This window comes from Anopheles merus, chromosome 2R, assembly GCF_017562075.2.
Source record: "Anopheles merus strain MAF chromosome 2R, AmerM5.1, whole genome shotgun sequence".
NCBI lineage: Eukaryota > Metazoa > Arthropoda > Insecta > Diptera > Culicidae > Anopheles > Anopheles merus.
This window is the reverse complement of record NC_054082.1, coordinates 30,691,306-30,717,464: the sequence shown is the minus strand read 5'-3', so window position 1 is coordinate 30,717,464 and position 26,159 is coordinate 30,691,306. Positions and strand designations below refer to the sequence as shown.

Here is a 26,159-nt window from a genome sequence, read left to right as displayed (position 1 = left end):
TAGAACTGATAAGCAGATCTCACAGCCATCAGCGATACGACGCATGCGACGAGCACCAAAAACCCTCGTCAGAGCCGTTAAACGCGTGTGGTGCCATGACCAGGATACGTCGATGATAGTTAACTCATTTTTGCTAAAGATGCAACGCGCTCATTATAACGCGTGTGTGGCAAATGAGTCCCATTTTGCGCACGATTTATATCAATTTATCACTTCCATCAGTGTCTGCCATATTAACCCGCACCCGTACTCTTACTACGGTCGTTTAAACCCGTCCAGTTATGAATGAAAACGATTGCATCGCTCCCAACACAAAAGCTACCCTCTTTCGCTCCCTTTCTAGCACCCTCTGCGCCCCTCGTTAGCCCTTTCTAGCACGCGCTTCATTCCGTCGGAATCCATTAAAATCAGTTACAACAGCATTAAGATAGTAACCATCAGGATTGGAAGTGATAAATTTAATTTAGCGGAAAATCGACCGCTGTACAAGCTTCTTCCCTACCACCCAACCACACACTACCATCCTCCTGCTTGGTAAACGTTTGTGCAAAAAAAAAAGCTCACACTCGTACGGTGGTCCTGTGGCCCCATTGAAAGCACACCGAGCAAATCGGACCGATCAGGCGGAGGACGACGGATGAGGCCCGTGTCCGTCGAGCTCAAATAAAACTGAACCATCATTTTCCACCTTCTTTATTTGTGTGGTGGAGAAACCCTTTTGTGCTGCTGCTGCTGCTGGCAGGGGCGTAAAATAACCCATTACATACCACCGGCAGACATTTCAGCCCGAATGACGACCAACAATTGGGACGAAAAAGGAGTTGGTCTCGTTTTTTCCTCTCTCTCTCACCTCTTTTTGTTATCACGTCCACCCTGTGCTGTGGCCGGGAAGTGCGCCTTTGTAGAAGCGACACATTCGTGCTACGATGGCCACACATCATGATGAATAATGCTGACGGGCGGCTGACGATGGAACGAACAATGGTTAAATGTTTTACACCGCCACCGCTTTTTACGGGGCAGGCGATAAAGTTTTGTTTAATTTGTTTTATCGCTCGTTTTAATGCTTTCAATTATCCTGTACGCTTCGTTGCTGCAGCGCACATGTTGCGAGTCGGATGGGTCCTTCTCCTTCGAAACACGCTTCACACGATACGCACTGATTAAGCGTATCTAATAGCGCAGCGATGAACAATGGTATCCCTTCATCGGCGTATATGTGGCTCACGTTTCTTTTACCACCAACAAAAAAAAACACCAGTACTACAGGATGTTAAGTTTCCCAGGAGTGAAGGATGTAAACAGTTTTTCGCCTGAGAGCATCCCGAGATAAGACGATATCGGGGATAAGAGAAGACCCTAAACAAACTTAAACCGCCAACAGAACGGTTCGATTGAGATGTCCCCTTGGTGGTGGAAGGTACCGAGTCAAGACGGTAATGCAAATAAGGAGGACGTAGAATTTCTTTACAAACTAGACGACGACTTATAACTTTTATCTTCGACCCCAGCCGGGACACTGCGACGAGGCTGAGAAGTCTGGGCCCCGAGAGATTAAAGCTGACTCTTGGGCGTGCCGCTGTGGACTAACTTTCGCTCCCGGCATTGGGTGTTAGTTTTTCCCAAGTTCCACCACTGTTTGACCAACAAAATGTAAACAAATCCCAAAATAAGATACCCGGTCCCGGGTCGATGGGATAGACCTTTCTTCCTTTCTTCGTTCATCTTACCAATGGGCCAACGCTGCTGTAGCCTCAATGTAAGGGCCCGTTCAAGATAACTTCATTAATTTAGGCGAAACACCTTTGCAAGAGGTGCTCCGCTGTATCCCATCATCCGGGTGATGACAGCGTCCCAACGACAGCAAAAAATGCACGCAAGCAACCAATCTTCAAATCTGCTTTCCTCACGCGTTTAATTATAGAAAACGAAGAGCCCTAGCCCCCGATGTACGTTCCAAAATGGGGGGGCTCTTAATACCCAACACCGTAACGGTGACGAATTGTGGAATAATAAGTCCACAGAATGCTGCGCTCACCCAGTAGCTTCAGGGTCGCCGCCGACTCCAAGGCCGCGCGGATGAAGTATTTTCCCGCGCACAGGAAATGATCCGGCAAATAAAGAACGCTTACTGGGGGGGAGAACGGAGAAGGCTGGAAATGAGGGGTAAAGATTGAGAAGAAAAAAAACTTCAACGTTCCTGAAAGAATCAATTTAAAAATGGAACGAAAAATTTACGTGCGACCCTCCCGCGTGAACTCCCGCGATGCGCAATGGCCGTGTCATCGCCCGTAGATGCCCGTTGAGAATGGAACTACCGGGACACGGTTGGCTGAAATCGTGAGATTCTCTCAATTAGATAGAGGTGCAGTTTTGTTTCTTCCTTCTTTTTTTTTTTGTACACCGTTTTAATTGAAAACGACAGCACACGGTCGAAAACGTAGCTCGAGCACACGAGTTGCTGGACCGATCGATACACAAGATTGAGCCTCCCGGGTGGAAGACATTTACCAAACCACCACACCCCCTTCGAAAAGAGGACGGTTCGATGAACCACCGCAGCATACCGACGTGAAGCTGAAGAGCACGTTTCGTTCGAATCCATACCAAACGCATCGAATCGATAGCGCGGGCGCCCGCCTCACCCCACGGAAAGGAGCGGTGTTGGTAAGTTTTGGGGCGAATTGAATTCTAGGTGCCCGAAGCCACCACTCTCGCCATCATTCAGCCCCGTGGAGGCTGCATACTTTCCTAACCCGATCCCGAAGATCCCGAGCCCCGGGACTACGGTGGCGTTCTAAGCCACTTCACCACACAGGCCCACCCACCCCAAAACGGAGGCTCGTTAATTGGAATCGGTACAAAACCTGCCCGATCACGCGTATCTGGTCTGCGTAACGATGGTTTATTTTTAGGCTTTGCTGTTTTTGCCTTCTATGCACGCCCTCTGCTGTCGAAATTGGGTGTTTTGTGATGGTTGTTGTTATGCTTTTATAAGATGAACAGAATAGAATATGCTCCCCATCCATCCGGTGTGTGTGTGTGTGTTGTTGCTCTAGACGCTCCGCAACCTTGCACAAAAAAAAAATCGGGCGAAAAGGGGCGAAAAATGTACAGCGCAACCACCGGGAGGGAATCATCTCGCGAACTACCAATAACTACAAGCGCTCCATCCAGCACAGTTCTGTAAGCCACACACACACACACAGAAACGGAGTGCAAAGGAGAATACACAGCAACAAAAAACATCGATCTCAGCCCAAAGCCAAACGTTTTCAAACCCCAAAGGCAATAGATCAGAATCGGAAAACGGCAACCGCTTTCCTTCGCACCATTTTCCAGCCTGCCCTGGAACGATTCTACCCGGCTGCTCCCGAGGTCCGAACGATGCCCGAAACACCCGTTACCGGTAATGAAATAATTTAAAATTGGGCCTAGTATAGCATGCCAACTGGAGGTGCTTTATTTTTTAACCGTTTTTTGCTGTGTGTGTGGAGCAACCTAGCTAAAGCTATTATTACACACACACACTCACAAACGGGCATATAGGAAGAGGAAGGAGCAGGCTCGGTTATTTCTCTTTGGTTTTCATCACACGATCCATGAAAAATGCACCATTAAACATTCGGGGTGCAATACGGACCACCACAGCAAACTGCATCGGGATTTGTTTATTGCGTTCATTAGCGGCACCGCATTTGTTTGCCGTTTACAGAGGCAAACATAAAACCGAAAAAAAATATGTAAAGATAAAGTTGCAACCCAAAGCTTGTTTCCCACAGAGAAACCTTAAAAAAAGGCCTCCAAATAGCATGGTCCTCAGCCCATGCCTTTCCACATACCGCTCTCTCTCGCTCTCTGTGGAGCAGATTAAGGTGAACAAACAAATGAATAAATAAACTACTTCCGTTCGCGTCTGCCGGCCGCAAACCCCCTCCCCCATTCCAACGCCCGGGGAAGGAACGCGGGAAATGCCACACAGCCCCTACTGGAATGGATCGTCGACGCCACGCACTTGTTCCATATCTCGGTAGGGAAGGAGGAGGCTGTGTGTTCACTCCCGGCCGCTCGCAGCGTAGATATTTTCCTCCTACCCGTTCCAAAACTCCAAGGTACCGAGCCAAGAAAAAAAAGCCCACGACTCAACATAACTGTGCATTCGGCAAAACGAAAAGCATTACAGCATTAAGCTTACATCAAGGGGGAGGGGGATCACAATAGTACAAAACAAAAACATAAATCCACACACAAAGAGGATGCAAACGAGGATCAACGTCGGGCTAATCTCCTATAACGAAGTAGCAGGCGCGCGAGCGACCGGGGGTGGCTGGCTGCGTGGGTGATGCGTTAGCAACCCGCACACCCTGATGATAATATTAACAGGAAACTTCTGTTCTGGCTCTGTCTAACGTTGTCATTATGTTGCCATTACGCGCCACGGGCCTTGCAACACAAAACGCCCACCCTGCCAAACGTGCGTTCCAATTAAAAATAGATTAACCGTCAAGTGTAATCACGCTTTTTCCGCGGCGTTGTTAACGCCAGTGCACAAGACCACCCCCAACTTTCCCCATCATCCCGTTGCTCTTGCTTTTACAAAGCGGAAAAGCAAAGTCGGTTGTACTGCTGCGAGAGAGTGTAGGGCCGAGGAGACACTTCACGGTTGCTCTGTTCTGGAAATTGCTCCGAATGTTTCCTCCATTTGCAAGGGGGGGGGGGGGGGTTGAATTTGGGGTTTTCTCGTTTTTTTGTGCTAGGGCTTCATTCGTCTCACATCAAACGGCTGCCGGGGTTTGATGACGAAGCTTCGAGGGAAATGTATTTTCGTACATTCAACCCAGAATAATGTAACGCGAGTGCGATGGCCCCGCTCCCGAAGATGCTGCTGCTGCTGCTGCTGCTGGGGAAGAAGAAGGGAATGTTCTTTTACTTCTTGTTATGGTAAATCATTCCCGTTTTTCGTTGTGCAATAATCGTTTCATAGCCTGTCGTACTGTTTTAGCGGCATTGTATTCATCATGCTCACTGTGTCACTTGGTGGTACCAACAGCTTGCAGGCATGGCTAATTTTATGTAGAAAAAATTAAAAAAAAACAGGTTCTAACATAAAACAGCATATCAGCTGCACGCTCTTTTCTCCTATCGGCGCAGCTTCCTTTGCACGAAGGAAGCAATAAACAAACAAACAAGAGAAAACCATCCCTCGCAAACCGTCAAACCAGTTTGTATCGATCCACGGTATCCGAGATTCGCCATCGCGCACCGCGGGAAAGGAAGTTAGCTGGGCCCTCTGGTTAGCTCTCTACCGTTTACAACCCTCTGGCAGCACAGAAGGGTTGCCCCTTGCTACTCCTGTCTCCTTCTCCTACCCACAACTCATCCAAACCGGGACTGAATGGAATCGGGTTCAAACCGAGCGACACAAAACAAAGAACTGGGTCACAAAGGCAAAACGCTGAATGCAAAATTGAATGTGCGCCTCCTCCCCGCCAGTTAAACGCCAGGCTGCCTAGGACCCGCGAGTGGCCATTGGCAGCATCAACCATAACCATTGGCAGAAATTGGTGACAAATACCACAGTGCCGGTGCCGAACGAAAGTGGTGAAAGTGGTACGCCCGATCTAAATTGTGTGCGCAAGAAGCACCGAGCGCAACAGAGGCTTGTACTTTTTTTTGCTACGCTCGATTTACGCTTCTATGGCCGTGCCCAGCTGCTTCCTCTTGGTCACTGTAATTTGGCAGTACAAAAGGAATAAACTTTTCGGCCATCATTACTCTCCCCCGTACCCGTACTGCCCCCCCTGCTGTGCTGGGAACAAAAATGGTTTTATGACTTTCGATTGACGGCAGCAAACGAAAAAAAAATGAGGTCATTTTATCCCCGGCAGCCCCAGCCAGGAGGAAAGGGGGATTCTCTTTTGTGGTGGAAGGTGTTAAAAATTGTCTTTCCATTCTGCGCCGCCACCCACGCCCGAAGGAAGAAAGTTCCATTACCTTCCCCGTTTTATTGTGTGGGCTTATTGGCCCCACCGTGCTATGCTTTTGTGTTGGTTGTGTTGCACCTCTTCCCTTCTTCTCCGACACACCCAGTCATTGGGGAAAAGTCAAATTAAGCCAAGGTAAACAAAAGTGTCCGGGGTTTTTTTTGTGTGTGTGATGGCATAGAATAGGATAGTAAAATAAATCATGCCCGTAATAGAAGGGCACATAAAAGCCATCATTCCGCGTGTTAAAAAACCCCCCGCGGGTGAGTTGAGTGAATGAAAATGAGATTTTAAACAGCAGCAAAAGCAGCTGCTTGTCGTTGGCAATGGAAATTGGCAAAAGTTTGCGTGCCTGCCATTGACCACCGTTGAAGTTGGTTGAGGAAACGTTCACCGATTCGTTTGTATTTTTTGTTAAACCAGTGTGTGAAAAGAAAAGCCACACAGTTGAGGATCGGATAGCGGCAACTCGCTCTCTGCCTCTCAAAGGCAACACACCGAATTTTCTGCCCATTTGGAAAATATCAATGACCTTTACACAAGCGTCAAAAATCAGCGAAACCATTGGCAACAACCACAGCAACCGCATTTCCTTTCGTTGGGTTGAGAGGAGGGAAATCCCTTAAAAGGAACCAATTTATTTACAAGCGTGCAAAGAGCGGCCTTTTTTGTGCGCTGCAAATGTTCACACCTCTTTTCAAAGCACCATATTTAAATAGCTTTCGCTTCCGATTGGGGTTTTGTTTTCCTTAGCCGTACCATTTTTTCCCTCTGTAAGGAGAAATAGAAAAAAACTCCTTATTTTATAAATTTTCAAAACGCAAGTAAACAAACAAACAAAAAAAACGCGCTACGCTCAGCAAACAAACGGACGTTGGAGATTTGAAACCCCACCCAAAACTCCACCCCCTTTAATGAGGATTTTTGACGCCTAATTTTCCAATAGTTGATGGTCGGATGGTGGAGGGCAAACAAAATTGAACTCTCCCAACAAACCTTTACCACCTGCTACTGCTACCTCCATCCCCGCTGCTCAATAGGGTCCATCATCATGTGCCCGGCGCGGGCACAGATGGTTTCCCAAAAGGGTGAACAAGAAGAAAATAGATGCATTGGTTGAGATCTTCGACCTCTGCTCATCCCCAGCCAGAGTGGCCAGAAATAATTGAAACTGCATCGCCCATGATGATACTTTCACGGTTCAAACACTGCGCCCATCAAATAGGTGTAGGCTTTAAGTAAAACAAAAGTACACTGCCCCGGCTGCACACCATTCCCTTACTGTTTGCCTCCCCGCACTCTCTATCTCTAATTGAACAGTTAAATCTTCCCATCGGGGCACTGTGCACAGCAAAGCATTTCTCATAAATCCATCAATTTAGCTCCCGGTTACCTGTTTGCCAGAGGCCGCCAGAGCCAACCGTACTCACGCCCTGAACCCGTTCACTCCGGTGTTTGCTGCCCCTCCTCACCCCCTTCGGTTCGGTATTGTGCTCCGTACATTGGCCAGACAGTTTTAAAATGACCGTTAGTTTACCGCTCGTACCAGGTGCGCGCGGGCTGCATTGGTACACACATTAACGATCAAACCCGATCGGATTATCATCATATGCTCAGGGGGTTTCAGGGGGATGGTAAGCAGGTAAACTAACGAAAAAGAAAACGCTGTGTGCCCTGCAAATAGTGACTTTATTGGGTTTTGTTGGTCTTCCAAGCTAATAAAATGCTATTGTTGATCAAGCGGGTGTTCTTTTCTCTTTGTACACACGCGCACGCAAACACGGCCATGAGCCATGAGGCCATCGCTGCCTTCAATTCATTACTTTCATCACCTTCCCCAGCCATACCCTGTTTCAGGGGAACCTGTTTAGGGGGGGAGGAAGCATTTGCCCCTAAATTAAAAGATTAGTTAGAAAGAGCCGGGGCGTTGCGTCCGTAGCTCCGGAAAGCCTTGGCCTCGACCTGGCTCCTAGACCTCTGGAGCTAGGTCTAGGGGAGGCCACGAGGTCGGCCATCTTCATCTTCTGCTCCAATGCATAACCCCATATTGCAAGCCCCGGGTGAGCCGAGGCAAAACTCGTGGTGGAGAGAGGCGACGAAAGTGAAAAGTAGGTTCCCGTTATTACCCCGCGACCCCTAGCACCAAAACCATTATCCACAGCCGCGGTCACGATTTTCAATAATAATCCCAGCCCGAAAGCTCTCTACCTGCCCCCGCTGCCTGAACGCCGCATTTTCCCTCCCATCGACCCTCCGCTTCGGAGCCAGGCAAAAGGCCAATGTGAGAAGAATCTCAAATCACTACAGCCCCATGACCGCGGCTGTGGCTGCAGATGGGCAGGGTGGGGAGAAGTTGGGTGCATCTTTTCCGAAAGCTTTTCCACCGGCCATGCCAGAGCAGCCGGCGGCAGATTCGCATATTGGATTTTAATACATACAGTTACGATGGGAGAGACGGGAGGGAAAAGTCTTCATGGGAATGTGAAGCTGAATGGGACACGACGCTAGTGTGTGCCGGCTGTGCACTAATTTCTCACACTTTTGTTGTTGTTGTTGTTGTCGGCTCACCCCCTCCTCCTTAGCAGTAACGATTTTCCACCGTGAGCCTGAGAAAGTGTGGAACGGTGGGAGCAAGAGACAGGAGAGAGTGGAGGTGGGGGTCGCGGTGAGGTTTCTTTTGTCCCAGTAACACCGACGACAAAGAGCTTTCCGCCATGGCTGCCGCCAAACCCACCCCACGCTCCCTCGTTTCTTCATCCCGACCAGGCGCGCGGGAGATCGTGACGGGGAAATCTTTCACGAGATGGAAATCGATTCCGAAATCTGGCAGTCATCATCATACGCGGAGCGCAATTCCACTTTCATTCACGCGTACATTCACCCCCACCCCCCTCTCCCCCGCTTCTCTTCTATTGTTCGGTCTCAATCGGGTGGAAAACGATGACCCTGCATCCTAGCACACTGCAACAAAACCAATGGTTTTACACTCTCACCCGCAGACTCATCTACTCCCCTGCTCAACCTGTACTTTGGAGGGGTTCGTCGTCTGCGCGATCTCATTCATTTTCGGGACGACCGATCAAAATTTCACCATCGGCACCAATTGGCATCTGTTTTCTTTTAATTTCGCCTCGTTTATGCGTTTGATGGGAAGGAGCGTTTTTTGTTGTTGCCTTCCGCCCCCCCCCCCCTTCCCCCCCACCCTCCCCCTGGGGTGCGTTATCAGTGTGCTGGATTTTTCGGTTGCCTGTGGAGGAGAAATCACCACCACAATCGGACGCCTAATTGTGCGGATCTCAAAATATAGCGCCTGCAAACCCCTAAGCAGAGGAAGGAAAATAGAAATCATACCCGAAACTGGCGATTGCACACAGAACGTGGTGGTAAAGGCGACGAACGCTCGGTGCGCGGCGCTGAGCAATCGACGAGCCGGTTTGGCTATTTGGCCAAGCGATTACGATCGAACAACACAGTGCAGCCATGCCGGGCATACTTTTTCCGGGGCCTAGGCATCACTCCCGGCCCGCATCCCCTTCCGAAGCACACATCTTGTGTTTGTTTACGGTAGGCGTTCCGGTTTTTCTTCGCCAGGGCAAAACACGTAAAGCGAAGAGATCAATCGTTTTCGAATTGTTGGAACGAGCGTGAACCGCAGGTGGGAAAGGCGCACACGAACACGATCGATCAATCCAGGCTTAAGATTAGCCACATCACATGCGCCATCACAGCAGAAACAGTTAGCACACTTATGTAGCCTAGGTTTGCATGTGTGCATGTGTGTGTGTGTGTGTGTGTGGTGGGTTTCCCGCAAACGGAGAGAAAATGGAATCTGTGGTTTCTGTGTCTATGTGCGTGTGGAATGTGGAACTAATCTCCCGCACACAAGACGCGCACGGGATCGATATCCAGCAAATGTGTAAAACATGTTCAGAAACTTCGTCAACATCGTGACGTGGCATGCGCTTCACACCAAAACAGTAAGCCGCACACATCCGTATAACAGCATCCCCATGGTTTACCCACGACAAGAACACCGATTCATGCTGCGCGTGCGCCCCACACAGAAATCGCGATCAATGCGCGGGGATCGCTTTCCGATCGGGTTCGCTTCCTGCTGTCACTTAGCAGGGGCTTCCTCGCTCCCTTGCTGCTTTTGGCCGGAGAGCGCACCCTTGTCTTGGCCTTGAGTCATCGGGTACTGTGTGCACGGAAAACACACACAAACACCCGAGATGGCCGACGGTGTTCAAGGTGCGCGCCGAAAGGGGGCTGTTGTGCTGTGTGGCCCCGTACAGCAACGATCGATTACTTTCCGTTACGTGGCCTAAAAAGCAGCATGTAGGCTAAGTCGTCCACCGTGCTGGAGTGAGCGCGAGCGCGCGCGCTCCCGGTTGGGCTCCCTGCGCCGGATTGGCTCCGGTGGTGTGAAGTACTATTGGCACCGTGAGGCCAGGGAAATATATCCGCCCGCAGCGAAGACACACAAAGCGAAGGAAGTGTACCTGCAAAAGACTCGGCGCGCGCCGTTCTCATTCAAACCCCATTTCAAATCGCATCATGACATCATTTACCAAGCCGTGAGACTCTCCGGCGGATGATGGGTGGGGGGGGGGGAGTTTGGGTGGTTTAGGGCGCTTGATATTCCAACCAACTTGGACGGAGCGCTGGACGGATTTGCTGCTTCCTGTCCCTTTTTGCCAGCATGCCTGCAAGAAAAGCCTCCCCGGGACACTTCAATAGTGAAGAGTGCTTCCAGCGAGTTGCCCTTGCCAGAGGACCGCACGCGCATACACACCAGAAAGGGGGGGGGGGGTGTTTCCAGAAGCGCGGGAAGACGGGGCGGGCAAAATTGTGGCTTTCGTGGTGAAATGACGCGCCTAGCAAGGAGGGGGAGTACGGTCGTCCGGCGTGGTGGGCCCGCTTTCGCTTCGATGCGCTCAATCTTCCGACACCTCCGAACGCGGCGGCGGCCAACGAAACAACCGGAAAGGTTTCACCCGATCGAATGTCGATTGGTTCAATTATGTCAAGTTCTACTTTGCACGGCGCCAAGCACACACCGTATGGCCGTGTGTGTTGTTTCCCCATGCACGGTTCATCATCATCATCGCCATCATCGCAACGATGCTCTTTGGCATTCCCGCTTGCTGCCGGGGGTGGCTCACACACACGAAACTGTGGCGTGACGGGCTTCGCCCCACCACAGTGGGGCAGTGTGTCGTTCTCGAAAGGTTAAAAGGCACACACCGAAGCGAAAGAAAAAAGCATCACCACCACCCACCGCTTTTCCCGCAAGTCATCCTCGTAGTCCACACACACAGCGCCCCAGAGTTGGATGCATTGTAATGGCGCGCGCCACCGAGGAACGGACGTTCTTGCATTAGGAGCAACAGCAGAAAGCAAACGGTGGCACCCGCGCTTCTCGAGTGCTCCGGCCGTGTTTACGTCGCCGGACATGCATTTGGGATTCTGGTGAAAGGTTACGATGGTACACACGCGCGCGATCCGATACGCTTTTACTGGCCGAGCCGAGCCGGTCCGGACGTTTCGTCATTTCGGCGCACGGGAATGACAAATCGAAACCCAATTCCAATCCGCAGAAGGCGAGAAAGGGTTCGGAGAAGCGGAAGGGTAACACCATTCTCTGTATCCCTTAGGCTTCTCCTGCAATGGCCCAGTTTCGGGTTTGGGTTGCCCCCATCAACCGTTCCCACAAAGGCAGGGGGCCTAATCTTACCCGCCCCATCGCTCGGTCGGTGTGCGGATCGTTCCTGGGAAATTGAACTCGGGTCCAAATGGAAGCGTGCGGAGTTCCTATCCCCCATCCTCTTCTGGCTGTTCATTTGTATGCAAAACAAATGTTCCATCGATGCACCCGAACCGGGAGCTACGGTAGACAGACACACACACACACACACCTTGGCCCTACACCATTGCCCACACATCCATCTCGTGCGTGCATGTCCGCGGGTATTGGGGGGGGGGGGAGGAAGGGGCTCAATGTACGATGAACTTATGCAAATGCGATGGTGTTACGCGGAGGACAAAGAGGGCAGCCGGAGGAGCGTTAGTTTGCCCTACACAATGCACCATAATTTTACATACACACACACACACACACACACAGTCGCGCTGTGTCTTGGTTGCTTTTCTGGGTCGGAATGTGTGTGTGTGTGTGTGTTGCGCAGAAAGAATGCAAAGAAATGCTTCCCTCCGGCAGGCAATAGCCCCGTTTTTTCCTCTCCCTGCCTTCCTCGCCGTCCTCCTATTCTGCTGTCCCAGCGGGTCCAGGCCAACGAAAAAGGTCATTACCGGTCGGGCGAGAAGGGCACGCGGCTTTTCCGCGATCGCTCGGTTCCTATTTCTGGCCGCGCCGCGATGGTAGCAACAACTAACGATAATAATTACTAACACACACACACACACACACACAAACACTCGGCCGTGTACCGGCATGGTTACAAAGTGTTTCTGGTCCGTTACGGTGGCCGGTTCGATGCAGAAACGCGTCAACAGACGTCACAACGTGGCGCTGGTGGACGCGTGGCCCCCAATGTCTGCCACAAGCCGACCACAGGAAAGCCGAAAGCCTCGGTTAAGGGAAGCAATTAACGCGCGCCCCCATTGCCGTGCGCAAAATGTAATCAGATTTTTGCAAAACGGGAAAATGGGGAAAAAATGCAATTTTTCCATACCACACACTGCGATGGTGGAAGAATGAACGGCACAGGCATGCACATGCAACAAAGCGTCTAATGAAGTCGTTGCTGTGTGTCGCCGCGTTCTACAAATGGACGGGCTTTTGATGCATGCTGACACTCCGTACCTGTCACAGCAGCGGCTTAATTGTATTCGCTCTCTCCCTCTCTCCCGGATTGCAATTAAAGATTGCAACCTTTTAATCCCTCTCTAAGGCACCCCAAGCATTGCCTTTGCCTTTGTGTGCCCTTGGGAGGGCAAAAACCGGGGGTATCGGCGAAATGCACAGAACTAACGCTCCCCCCCCCCCCCCCCCGACACAATGTATCGCGGCACCTCCCCCCGTTGGCTTTCTGCCGTCTTCATTCCGGTGCAAGAAATTATTATTGCTTCGCGATGAAAATGAGTACGAATGAATAATTAACACTTAACCCAGGCAGTTGTTCCCGTTCGCTGCCTGTGCTGCCAGCTCAGCTTCTCGTCGGCGCTTTAGTAACATCCCCAATGACCTCACCCGGCGGCAGAGTAGAACCGTGCGTGCCTTCTTCTCGAAGCCATTTGCACACAGCCCCTCCGCGAAACCACGAGCCAGGCGAGCGAGGTGCGATTCTTTCATTTCCTGTGCGGTCACAGCTTCCTTTGCGCGTACGCGTAGCGAGTCATCAAATGACTCAATCATAGAGCTGCCTTCCTCTTCCTCCACATTATGCTGGTTTGGGGACGCAGTGTGGAACCCCTGTCGGTCGGTCCTCAGCGATTGAAGGAAAGGCGAACCAGTGGCAGCAAATGCCTGGCAAATACAGTTGCTACGCTGCGTATAGTGCGCTTTGTTTTTCCCGCGTAGTCACCCGGGAGATTTGTGCCGCATTCCAGGCTGCTGTTGATGACGGTTCCATCAAGACGTCAGTCAAGTACGGTCCCAGTCGCTTGTTGATCGTTCAGAGCAAAGATTACAAATGATGCTCTTGGACGCTGGGGATCCAGAAGAGCTATTTGCCCATTATTGGCGTGCGGTGGTCCCGGGTGGTGGCAGCAGTAAAACCTATTACCCAAAGATCTCCACCGTTTGCCATCCAGCCGCAAACAAACACTGTAGTGGACTTTTGTGCCATTTTCCGACGTGAAGGGGACATCGTCGTCATGGAGGACTGACAACTTCTTCTACCGAACGGTTGGTTTGTTAGCCGCTGCCGTCGACAAACGCTAATCGTTCCGCATCACTTGAGGAAGTAGAAACCACTCCGGCGCATGCTGCTATCCGTCTACGAGGAAAATGTGTCTCTCATAAAGACAAAAAACAAACAAACAACTTATGTCCCCCCCAGAGTCGCTCTCCTGCCCACGGGCTTTTACAAGAGTTGGCCGTTCGCGATGCTTGTTTTAAAATTGACTAAAAACTAAGCCACACAAACCAGCGACCAAATTGGCTGCACCCGGCGGTTTGTATGTGGACAAGAGCGAACACACGCTCAGGCTCGCTAAATCAATCCGTTCCGATGGATGGATGGATGGACCCAGACCCCCAGAGATCCACCCAGATCCCGTTGCGGTTTTAGCGCCGGTTTTGTCGTGTTTAATTTCTTTCCCATTTCTTTGCAGAATGGTGGAATTAAAAAAAAAACAACGAAAGAAGTAAGATGTTGCACCATTAGCTACATTTCCGCACAAGGTTTTTCTTCGTGCTCACAATCTGCTCGCTTCCTCATTTGTCAGACAATAGGGGGAAGCGGGATCCAATAAATCTTTCCATTCTTTTTTCGTTTGCTTTCCTTTGGCGAATTCGTAACCATTTGTCAAAGTAGCAGCAGTGCGTTGGACCATACATAACCTCATTAGTACCGAATTGAGGCGCTCGTGTGTGGTTGGGGCTTGTTGTGCTTTGTGAAAAAAAAAATTCGCCTTTCATCTTGTGGCTGTACCGCCATCACACAAAGATCAACTTAACCTACCAAAAATAGCAAATAAAAGAAAAGCTTTTCCCAAATCACAACACAAACGTGGCTGGCGGTACACGCAGGTGGAAAGAATGTAGGCTACAGCATTAAAGTAATCGCGTGCACTAACCCTTAAGACCTAGCTCGAACGCACGTTCTTTTCGTTTTGCCCCATTGTCCTCTTTCACTCCAATTCCCAGGCCTCTCGCCTGTTTGAACGAATTCTGTACGAACGCGCGCGCGGGCAGGTATCTGCTTCCAAAATTAAAACAATTATTCCGAGCGGCACACGATCGTTTGTCAAACTGCCTATTGTTGGCTAAAGGGGGGAGCATGCTGATGCCGTGATAACGTTGATCCCCCTTTCGTTTTGGAGGCAGTGGAAAGCACGGTTCCGGGGGCCAAAAAGAAGATGAGTTTTTCTCCGTTCCCATTTTTAAACCGGGATTTTATTTTTTATTTTAAAATTTTAAATTAAATACACGAAAGAGACGGAAAGTTAGCTTGAAGAAGGTTGAACACAATTGTCCCCGTTTTGAGAACGGGGCTTTTAGCGACAAAAGAATCTCGGAAACTGAGTTTGGTTGTGTTTAAAATACATGATACCCCTAGGGCCGCTTTTCCTCAAGGTCGCTCTATCGATGATTTTTCTAAGGGAACGTATTACTGTCACGCAAACAGCAGGTCTCTATCAACAGTCGTACAATAGCACGGCTGTGTTCTACAATACACAGAAACAATGATGTACTACCACCATTTCCTCCTTCTGCATCGGGTAAAGCGCGGAAAAGGTTTCGGCTTGTGAGCCAAGTAAAAGCTACTTAGCAGTCTAAGGTAAGCCCGAACGAAGCGCACGAAAGCGATCGCGGCAACAACAGTTATGTACAACGGCAAAAAGTTTTCCTGCCCGTAACTCATTTTCTCCCACCCCCCCCCCCCCCCCTTCCTACTGCGCTTTTCTTCGCCACACGTTCCTGCGGGAAGCGATGCTTGGCTATGGTTGCTGCCTTTGCCGACCGCTCTATGCGTAGCTGTGCGATCGCGCGTTCATTCTCTACACGTGGGGGGCTGGCGCGTTGAAGAAGCGATCGCCTTGCATCGCGCAACAAGCAATCAAGAAGATAGGGGGGAAGGTGGAACAAGAAAAAAAACACACACACAACAGAAACAGAAAAAATAGGAAACAAAACACTCTCGAACCTTTCGTGCTCTATTACCATCCCCTCCCTTCCCTTTCGTTCGGTTTGTTTTACCACCCCCGAACCCCGAATCCGTTCATCATCCCTTGTGCGTTCCCGTTTCGAACGTCGGTGTGCATCCAAAAAAAAAAACACAGCGACAGCTCGCGCGCACAGCCAAAGCGTATACGCAAGGGTATGCGCGCGCAGCGCTTTAACCGCAAAGTTCCGGCGGGTTTCTTGTGCGGCGAGCGTATGTTTTCAGTGCTGCTGGGGGCCCGTTCCATTGCCGCGGCACGCATTGCGTGTGTTTGTCTAGGCGCACAGCACACACACACACACACGCGCACACAAAGCACACTCCGTTGGTGCATCAGAATGCGCGAAAGGAAGATGCAGAAGAAAACCACCGCACCAAATCAAACAACCGGACCACAAATAAGCGGTGGGAAGCGAAACAGAAGAAACGGGAACAAAACACAACAAAAACATAACCCTTCCAAGCGGCACACACACACACGCACACGCCTGTGTCTCACCTGTCGCTTCCACCCGTTAAGGTGCCTGTCGGCGGTCTCTAGCACCGCCGGGGCAGGCGGATTAATCTCTTCATCGCTCAATCGCCCGCTGAACGGAATGCAAGCGCGCAAACACTGCATGATTAAGTGACGCCCGTTAGAGGGATCCCGTTGGGGTGGGGGTTTGAGAAATCGCTCCACGTGGCCACCGCTTCCTACCGTTTGCTTTTGCTCTCGCTCTCTTTCTCTCTCTCTCTCTCTCTCTCTCTCTCTCTCTCTCTCTCTCTCTCGTTCAGCCTTTTGACACATTTTATAATTCACGATCAAAAATTTGGTACACTTGCCACGCTCACTCACTCTCTTTCTCCAGTTTGGAGGACGGAGAAGACGACGTACGGCAACGGTTGCCAGTGCAAACCGCGAACGCATCGGGACTTGATTCCCGTTGGCCATAAAAAAAAAAAAAAAACAAAATCATCCACCATGGACCTCAGATTCTGAGCTCTTTGTGTGTACTCACACTCACAGCGCACTGCGGGACCGGTTGGCAGGCCCCGCGCAGCCCTTCCATCGTGTTGAACTAATTTTTAAACTAAACGCCACGGTCCGCCATTGTTCATTGTTTAGGGCAGGCCTTCGGATGGCCGGTAACGATTGCTGCCGGTGGGAAAGAAAGTATTACAAACAGACCCACAAACACGCACACACACACACACATTGCATTAGCCAAATGAACCTGCCGGCCTACTGCCGGCTTTACAGCGAGTACCGTTGCGCCGGCTGGTCGGTTCCATAAGCAGATTAACGTGCGGCCTGCAGCATATGGCATGGCAATCCGAAACAGCGGCAGAAATAAAGGTCTAGGCCATCTAGGTCTGAGGGTTTAGGAGCGTAAGCGGCACAATCGCGCTCCCGATAAAGCCGCCACACAGGATCTTCCTCCGTGGTCCGACGGCGATGGAAAGTCTAATTACCCGTGGTCCTCTCCCTTGCCGGGCTCTATTGCCCGTTTAGACCTGGATTGTTGGGGCCAAATCCGGACAACTTTATCCCATTTTTGCTCTAGCGTGCTTTCCCCTTCACCGTAATTGGGCATTATGAGAAGGAGCTGCTGTTCCCGGGGCAGCTGGTAGTAGTAGAATGTTCCACTCGCTCGCTAGCGAAAAGTAACCCCAGAGAGCTCGGCCCATCAGCCAGAGAAGCTTTCTTTTTCAAGGCAATCAAGTTTTTCTAGTTCCATGTGTACGAGATGATGATGGCCATTCTATTCCATTTCCCTTTGCAAGCATCCAGAGCGGCTGGAGCAGCAGGAGCAGGAGCAGGAACCTAAACATGGAATTTCTGTTTCAGGATTAGTGTCTTTGGAGGCTTTACCAGTGACGTGAATCGCACGCACGTGAGATCATGGCCTCGGTTCACCCTTCCCGTCTGTTCTGATTTCACTTCTTACTCTATCTCTCTCTCTCTCACAGAGACTCACACACATACATAACGCACAGTTGGCATTTCATTCCTGGTCGTCTTTTGTAAAATTAGCACAATAAGCACCAGTGGAGCCTGGACCAGAGTCCCTGGTAAGGTGCCAGAGCCATGCTCGTTTGGTTCCCTTTTTCTTTTATTACCTTGGTATCCCCCCTTCTCATACCAGGTTACAGTTACTCGAAAAGAGGCACCGTTTTTGTGCGTTTGTGTGTGGAGCAATGGGAAAAATGAAAACGACCGGGAACTTGAGAGAACCCCCCCCCCCCCGTCTCTGTCCATTTCTCTCCCTCTTTTGTGTCGATTACTGGTGTGCCCCAGTTAATTGCGCCATCGCGCTTCCGACTGGATGGGGCGCGAAACGGTGGTGTGAAGATAAAACTTTTCTACCGCTACACAGCACCAGCAGCTACGGGAACAAAAAAAGGCATACATTCAACGGAAGTAGCGAAGACCCTCCTCACACTGCTTACCCCGCCCGAAATTCGGCGTTCTAATTCTGAACGATCTCACGTCCGGCCATCGTAAATTTTCCATCGACCCGTGGGGCTTTAAAAGAACAAAAAGTATCCCCCCTTTTTAATTTGCTGCCCCGACCGTATGATCGTTTGCTGTTCTCTTCCCTCTCTCTCTCTCTCTCTCTCTCTCTGTCTCTCTCTCTCTCGCTTTGGAAGCTGTCATTTTGGGGTGGAAATTTAGCTTCAGAACACCTTCATCGACTGCTGCAATCTTCATTAATCTCTCGCAACACCGCAACACCGAATCTAGGTCAAAGCGTGCGGCACACCGACATTTAATTAATGACACGTTCTCGAGCCCTCACCGCGTTCCCTTTCCCCTGCGTTCGCCCACAGGGTTTCCACACATTTGCCATGCAAACCCGATTATACAAGCGCCGTACGGAAAGGAAACTAACGTTCGTAACTAAGCCACTTGCCGAAGTACCTGCACTCGAGCAAGACACTACCGGGAAAGATACTTTCGTGATAGTGTGACAGCGCAACCAAACGGCCCAGGCATATGGGACCCAGATGGTGTACGAACGAACCCCTCTCCCCATACTATACGGGTACTTGTGGATGCATCCAGCAGCTTCAACAACACGTAGCCCACAACACACGCGTGCTGCCCTCCGAGGATGGAGAGGTATAACAATGTCAGATACAGAACTGAAGCATTTCCACCACCTCCCTTTCACCCACAGTAACACATACGGTGCCCTTTGCAGCACTGTAAAATGCGAATAAGGGGGAGTTGTGTAAAGTGTCACCTACTACGACCATTTTTTTTTTGCTCGTTTTCATCCCGCCTTGTATGAGGGTGGTTTGCGGAGAGATCGAAATAGTTCTTTGGAGTGTGTGTGTGTGTGTGTGTGGTTTCCTCTAGAGTCACTAGAGTCGTTCCCGGGTTGAAGTATGGAAGAAAAATCAGGGTGAAAGACTTTCGCATAACGGGTTCAGTACTTGTACCCCTGCTCTTCCTCCGTCCTCTCGTTGTGCTACCCACCCGAAAGCGGAGCTGAAACGATCCGCTGGTTCCACTACTAGGTTACGGATGCACATCACACGGCCACGGGTTCCGAGCACTTCTGGCAGGGCAGGCCAGTTGGGAAGTTGGAAAACATTTTTCACCGCCAGCTGCAAAACCAAATGCGCCACACTACATCGCCATTGCGTCCGCGAGCGACTAAAGATGGACTAGATTTGTGCTCTGCTGCTGGTGGTGAAAAAAGGGGAACGGAGCCGCTAGCAGCAGAGACCAACCGGTGATCTCAATTTTCTTTCTCCCTATCCCTCCTTTCCGGTATCTTCCATTACCTTTTATTTCGCAAACTCCATCAAACTCCCAGGATTTGCTATTCGCCCACAACAGACACGTGAGGTTTTTTTCCTTCTCAATTCTACCGTTCCGCGTAACCACTGCACTCGTTCGCTTAACGCCTCAAACTTCAACGTATCAAAACTATCGAAGCTTTGTTGGATTGAAAAGTAAAAACTGCTCACGAAATCACTTCGTGAGCGAGCTGGCTAAGGGTTCTGGTTTCACCTCGAACCGGGTGCTCGTTTCCCTCTCCTCACTAGCTAATTCCAATTTTCCGCTTGCTCCCTCCCAGACGGTACCAGAAGAATGCGGAGCGATCCAGTCTTTACGGGTCTATGGAAGCATATCGGGGTGTACGATTGTGTTATTCTCTGGTTCTCCCTGTTCGACACACCCAGCGCCGACGTCCGTCGATCAATTGGATGCTGATTTGTGGTGCATAAATTAAATTAACGATCAATCGAACTCTTCGGATGGATTTCGCCGATGGGTATCATCATTTTTATTGAACGTGCTTTGGAAACAAGCTCAAACGAGAAAGAGAGAGAGAGGGGTGGGGGGGGTGGTTCCGCTGCAAAAGGAAACGATTTTGCGCTAATCCAACGAATGGCCTATAATCGAGAGCCTACGAAAATGGTGTGGAATTTGCTAGAGCACAGCACAGCACTCCACTTCTATTCAGCAATTCCTGCTGCTTATCGGTCCCACTTCCGCCATACATTGACTGAGATGCAAATTTTGAGTGTCAACAACAGGGGAAATCGACAAAAGCGAGTCAAGTGGAGGGGGTGAGAAGCAGCAAACATAACAAAGATCGTTCCTTTTTTTTTGATGGACGCATGTTTGACGCATACCGTGTTAATGTCGGTCAATGGCCCAAATGTTGACATCATCTCCGCCCGAATGCTCATAACGGTGATCGAGCGGTTTCGCGTACCATGATCTCACCGGGCGGATGGAAAAGTGTCAACAAATTAAACCTGCCGGTGTGCGATGCCGGTTGGCGGGGAGGGAGAGAAGGTTGAAATGGAGCCACCAGTAAACGACGGGAGAACACACCAAACCACATCACATCATTTCATTTCAATAAACTTGTTTTCCACCTGATTACTGCTCGAGGCCTACGATCGCCTGTCCCGGCACTCCTCTCGCTGTCCTCCTGTCCGGACAACAAGACAAACGACAGTGGTCCAAACAGGCGACCATAAACATAAATGCTGGCATACCGATGCCATTGTAGCATAAAATCATAAAACGCCGAAATGAAAGCAGACCACGCGCGCGCGACTGCTCTACATTGCGCGGCAGTAAACCGCCATCTGCTTAGGCAGAGGCGTCATAAATGGCCTGATTCTCGAATTTGTTCCGACGCGCGGTTTATTGCACGGTACTGTAGAAAGTATGGGGAATTTCGAAAGCACCGGTAGTACTGTCCGTTGTCGTCGGCACATTTGCAGCAGTCGTTCGATCGTTTGAAAGTTGGGCGATGATTCAAACTAAACGAAATTACCAGCACCGTGTACATTGTCGAGCGATTCAATTAAACAACACATCGAAAAAACCAAAAACCCGTTACAAATGGCGAAAAGATACATAATATCAAATCAATTGTTGGTATATGAATTCCATAACCCAAAAAGTATTCTGGAACTAACTAGCTAACAAGAGCTTAACCGAAAAGTGAATGAAACTCAACTCCCATTAGGTTACGGTTGAGTTCGTTTCCAAGCAAACAAGAGCCTCTATTATTTCAGGCTCAAAAAACCACCCAAGTTTTTGATGATCGTTGGCTTCTGCTGCTTCTGCTTCAACCAAGAAGCAGCCAAAAAGTTCGAAAAGTAGTTAACCAGTGACTAAACACTTTTAAAACTATCATTAATCATAGCCAGAAGATTCACCGACGCAATTAGCGGATCCCGCATCTGGTTAAGGTACTGACACGTAAGGCACCAACCAGTGCCTCGTTGCAAGTTATTAAATACATAGCCCGAAAGGAAGTTCTAACTCAACGGATTGCCGCCTTCCACCCTCGCGCACCCCTAATAATTTGACCCATGGTCTTGCATTCAAACATTCGTTTCTTCTTCCGCTCTTCCATTTGCAGATTGAGCCAGATTGCCTGCGCCCAACCTAAACCCCTTCTTTAGCCCACCAAATATACGCCTTCGCACGAAAGCATCACGATGAAGTGGCGTCCCGCAAGTTTACTACTGTTTACCGTCTGCTTCCTGGTGGCGGCCGACCAGCTCGTGCAGGCCCGCGTCGCCTTCGAGAAGCTGACCGACTTCGACTTCCAGGGCACGACGTACTACAGCGTGAAGAATCTGTCGCTGTACGAGTGTCAGGGCTGGTGCCGGGAGGAGCCCGACTGTCAGGCGGCGGCGTTCAGCTTCGTCGTCAACCCGCTCACGCCCGCGCAGGAGACGCTCTGCCAGCTGCAGAACGTGACGGCGGCCAACAATCCGGCCAGCACGCCCCAACGTTCCTCCAGCATGTACTACATGGTGAAGCTGCAGCTGCGCTCGGAAAACGCCTGCCAGCGCCCGTGGAACTTTGAGCGCGTGCCGAACAAGATCATTCGCGGACTCGACAATGCGCTCATCTACACCAGCACCAAGGAGGCCTGCCTGTCGGCGTGTCTGAACGAGAAGCGCTTCATCTGCCGCTCGGTCGAGTACGACTACAACAACATGAAGTGTGTGCTGAGCGACTCGGACCGCCGATCGGTTGGCCAGTTCGTGCAGCTGGTCGATGCCCAGGGCGTGGACTATTTCGAGAACTTGTGCCTGAAGCCAAGCCAGGCCTGTAAGTTTAGCCGCCAGTTCCAGCTGCCGCGCATCGGCGTTTCGGACGACAAGGTATCGCAGTACGTCGGGCTGCACTACTACACGGACAAGGAGCTGCAGGTGACTTCCGAAACGGCCTGCAAGCTGGCTTGCGAAATCGAGAGCGAGTTCCTGTGCCGCTCGTTCCTGTACCTGGGCCAGCCGACCGGTTCCCAGTACAACTGCCGGCTGTACCATCTCGACCACAAGTCGCTGCCCGATGGACCCTCGACCTATCTGAACGGTGAGCGGCCCCTGATCGATGTCGGCGAGCCGAGCGGAGACTACTTTGAGAACATCTGCGAGAGTAAGTTTTACTGCAAACGTAAACCCACATCTTTGTGGAGGTGCACTAACCAAGGGAGCAACAACCTAATGACCTCTGGCAATCATTACAGAGCAATCGAACCAGGCTGAAAATACACTCCCCGTTGTCTTTGACACCGTTGAGGATCCGGCCGTCAATAACCTCACGCGTAACGATGCCAACTGCGACAAAACTGGAACTTGTTATGATGGTAAGTGAGCTGACTGCTATCACTCTACAATTGTGGTAGCTAATTGCTAAACATGCGCTCGTTTCAGTCTCGGTACACTGCAAGGACACACGAATTGCTGTGCAGGTGCGCACCAACAAACCATTCAACGGACGTATCTACGCGCTGGGACGATCGGAGACCTGTAATATTGATGTCATCAATTCCGACACCTTCCGTCTGGACCTAACCATGGGCGGACAGGACTGTAATACTCAGAGTGCGGTAGGTGGTTGCCCCCGATAGTATCATACGCCAGAATGTACGCCTAATTCATATGTCGCACGTTTCTTGTACACAGACCGGCATCTACAGCAACACGGTGGTACTGCAGCACCATTCGGTCGTGATGACGAAGGCGGACAAGATCTACAAGGTAAAGTGCACGTACGACATGAGCTCCAAGAACATCTCCTTCGGCATGCTGCCAATTCGTGATCCGGAGATGATCCACATCAACTCGTCGCCGGAGGCACCGCCGCCAAGGATCCGCATTCTGGACGCCCGTGCACGCGAGGTCGAAACCGTGCGCATCGGAGACCGTCTGACGTTCCGCATCGAAATCCCAGAAGACAGTAAGCGAGCGCTAGAAACCGACCCGAACGCTCCTGAAGTAGGACCCGGGGGGGCCTTACGAACACCGTTTTGTCATATACTCTGTGTGTCTTTTACAGCTCCCTACGGCATCTTTGCCCGATCGTGCGTCGCTATGGCCAAGGATTCCAAGAGCACGTTCCAGATCATCGACGACGATGGTTGCCCGGTCGATCCCACCATTTTCCCAGCCTTCACCCAGGACGGCAATGCGCTGCAGTCGATCTACGAGGCGTTCCGCTTCACCGAGAGCTACGGTGTGATCTTCCAGTGCAACGTGAAATACTGTCTGGGACCGTGCGAACCGGCCGTTTGCGAATGGGGACGTGATTCAGTCGAGTCCTGGGGCAGAAAGCGTCGTTCCGTTACGGCCAGGTAGATATACAGCACTGATGTGCGTTTGCATTAACACACTAATGTGTTATTCGTTTCTGCCTTTTCGTACAGCAATGACACCGTTGAGGAGGAGGAAGATATGAACATCTCGCAGGAGATTCTGGTGTTGGACTTCGGTGATGAGAAGAACCGTGACTTCCTGCGCAGCGAAGCCAGCACTGACTTTGGCCGGGGTAAGTGTTTTTGGGCAAACTTCCTCTAGAAGAAGCAGCGGATGCATCGTAACACTTCGTTTTTCTCTTTGCATGTGTGCTTTATCCTACCCCTATCACAGATAAGACCGTCACCATCATTGAACCGTGCCCAACGAAAACATCGGTTCTGGCGCTTGCCGTCACCTGTGCCCTGATGGTGCTGGTCTACCTGTCGACCCTGTTCTGCTACTACATGAAGAAGTGGATGCAGCCACACAAAGTCATGGCATAAGAAGGAGGTCGGCGCGCAGTAATCGTGCCCGACACCATCGGATGGTTGGGGCTCGATGCCAACGCTGTGCCCGGTATAGGGAAGGCCAGACTGAGCGCGCGGCAAGCCGTGACCGTTAACGTTAGCCGTGGATCACGTGCGACGTTAGTTCGCCGTTTCGTGTCTCGCACGCCGCACAAACAAACTGACTAGACAAACCACTCTTCTTCCATCGCCCAGGCACTAGAGCGAAGCACAGAATGATGGACGCCTCCCCTAAGGGGCTGGGTCTTGATTTTACTATTTATAATGTATTTCCATTTTGTTTTTTAAATTCGGAAACACAAAACCCTCTTTATCCCTAGCAAAGCAAAAGCCGACACATTTCCTCACGTTACGTACACCCACCCTAGACGGTTAGCAACACCAACGATAGTGAACCACACCCAGCACTGTTATGATTCAGGACAGTTACAGTAGCGTTAGACATAATTTGAGTGCACGTGCAATGCAGCGCACAGAACAAACTGGCATCGAAGCATGCTATGCGTTCGGTCTAATGCATCTTCGCTGCACTTATCTACCATAGACACACATACACACACACCAGCAAATATAGCAAAATTCATCTCATCATCATTGGCTAACCCACATTATAACCATCATCAGAGGGCTTCGGCGCTCGAGATTATTAGGGCGGGCCGACAATACAACGCACAGCACACTAAGATAGTTCGTAACAAGGGAAAGGATGTCGAGATAGGTAATAACCGTAGTTATGGCGCAACGGAACGCATAGTAGCCAGGCCAGGCAACAGGCTTATACGACCCTATTTTCACTTTCTATTGAGTTTCCGATTTGATAGATCCGATACGGGCATTCTCGGGGATATTTCCGGTCGAGAAGGGGGGTTGAAGGGATTTAACAAGACAAGGTTAGTGTTTCTCGTTACTTTTGCCCCCGTGTGTGCATCGATCGCGGGTGGCATACGGTATACGGCAGGGGTCTACCCCGCAACCGCCCAAAACCCATGATCGAACAAATCGTTAACTTTAAATAGAGATTGGAAAAGAAATCACTTATTTATTGAAACAAGACGCATAATACGAAACAATCCCACTTCCAACTCTACCTTAACGTTATTTATTTCGCGGAACGGAAACTTAGCATGTCTTTGTAGGGCAGTGACGAAGGAACAGCAAAGAGTAGCACGATTGCGGGAAGGGAGGGCAAAGAAGGTGCAGTGAATGGGATAGATAGATAGATAGATAGAAGAGAAAAAAAAATGGATAAAGACGGACGGGCTGAGAGACGAGAGGGTGACAGCGAGAGGCAAAGCAGAGTAATTTATTTTATAATTATAATCCATTATCACACAACTTCCATCAAGAAAGTTTTTATCATTACTGTCTCTGTCACAACTAACGGACACCTCACAACAACACTTCACAAACGCCCCCAAACCCCACAGTCACACAATTCACAACGAATCAATTTACGGTTTTACAATCCAATCCCAGTCACCGCAGCACTTGCGATGAAACAGAGTACGTAGTTTTTTTTTAATAAGTAACTTCCCCCAAAACATGCCACACCACTTCTGTGTAGTTTCATTTTCGTTCTCATAGTGTATACTTAAACTATTTAACGTGCAACAGTATCTAAAGACAGGACACGGAAAAAACGTTTTCGTCGATGAATGCTTATTTTATGTGTAAATAATTTTATCGATCGACACAAGTCCATTCAGATGCTGCATGATTGGAATAAAAGTAAATATAAAATAAAA

At 50.2% G+C, this 26,159-nt stretch overlaps 1 protein-coding gene across 1 annotated transcript in view; it reads left to right on the top strand.

The window, feature by feature from the left end:
- The window catches only part of LOC121587715, a 30,274-nt gene extending 4,115 nt beyond the window's left edge, over positions 1-26,159 (top strand). Inside the window, exons 2-8 of the mRNA XM_041904776.1 lie at positions 21,718-22,745; positions 22,837-22,956; positions 23,024-23,199; positions 23,276-23,549; positions 23,649-23,943; positions 24,016-24,137; positions 24,239-26,159. Of these exons, the coding sequence (XP_041760710.1) occupies positions 21,797-22,745; positions 22,837-22,956; positions 23,024-23,199; positions 23,276-23,549; positions 23,649-23,943; positions 24,016-24,137; positions 24,239-24,390 (2,088 nt within the window). The 5' untranslated portion in view covers positions 21,718-21,796 and the 3' untranslated portion in view covers positions 24,391-26,159. The remainder of the gene's footprint in view (positions 1-21,717; positions 22,746-22,836; positions 22,957-23,023; positions 23,200-23,275; positions 23,550-23,648; positions 23,944-24,015; positions 24,138-24,238) is intronic.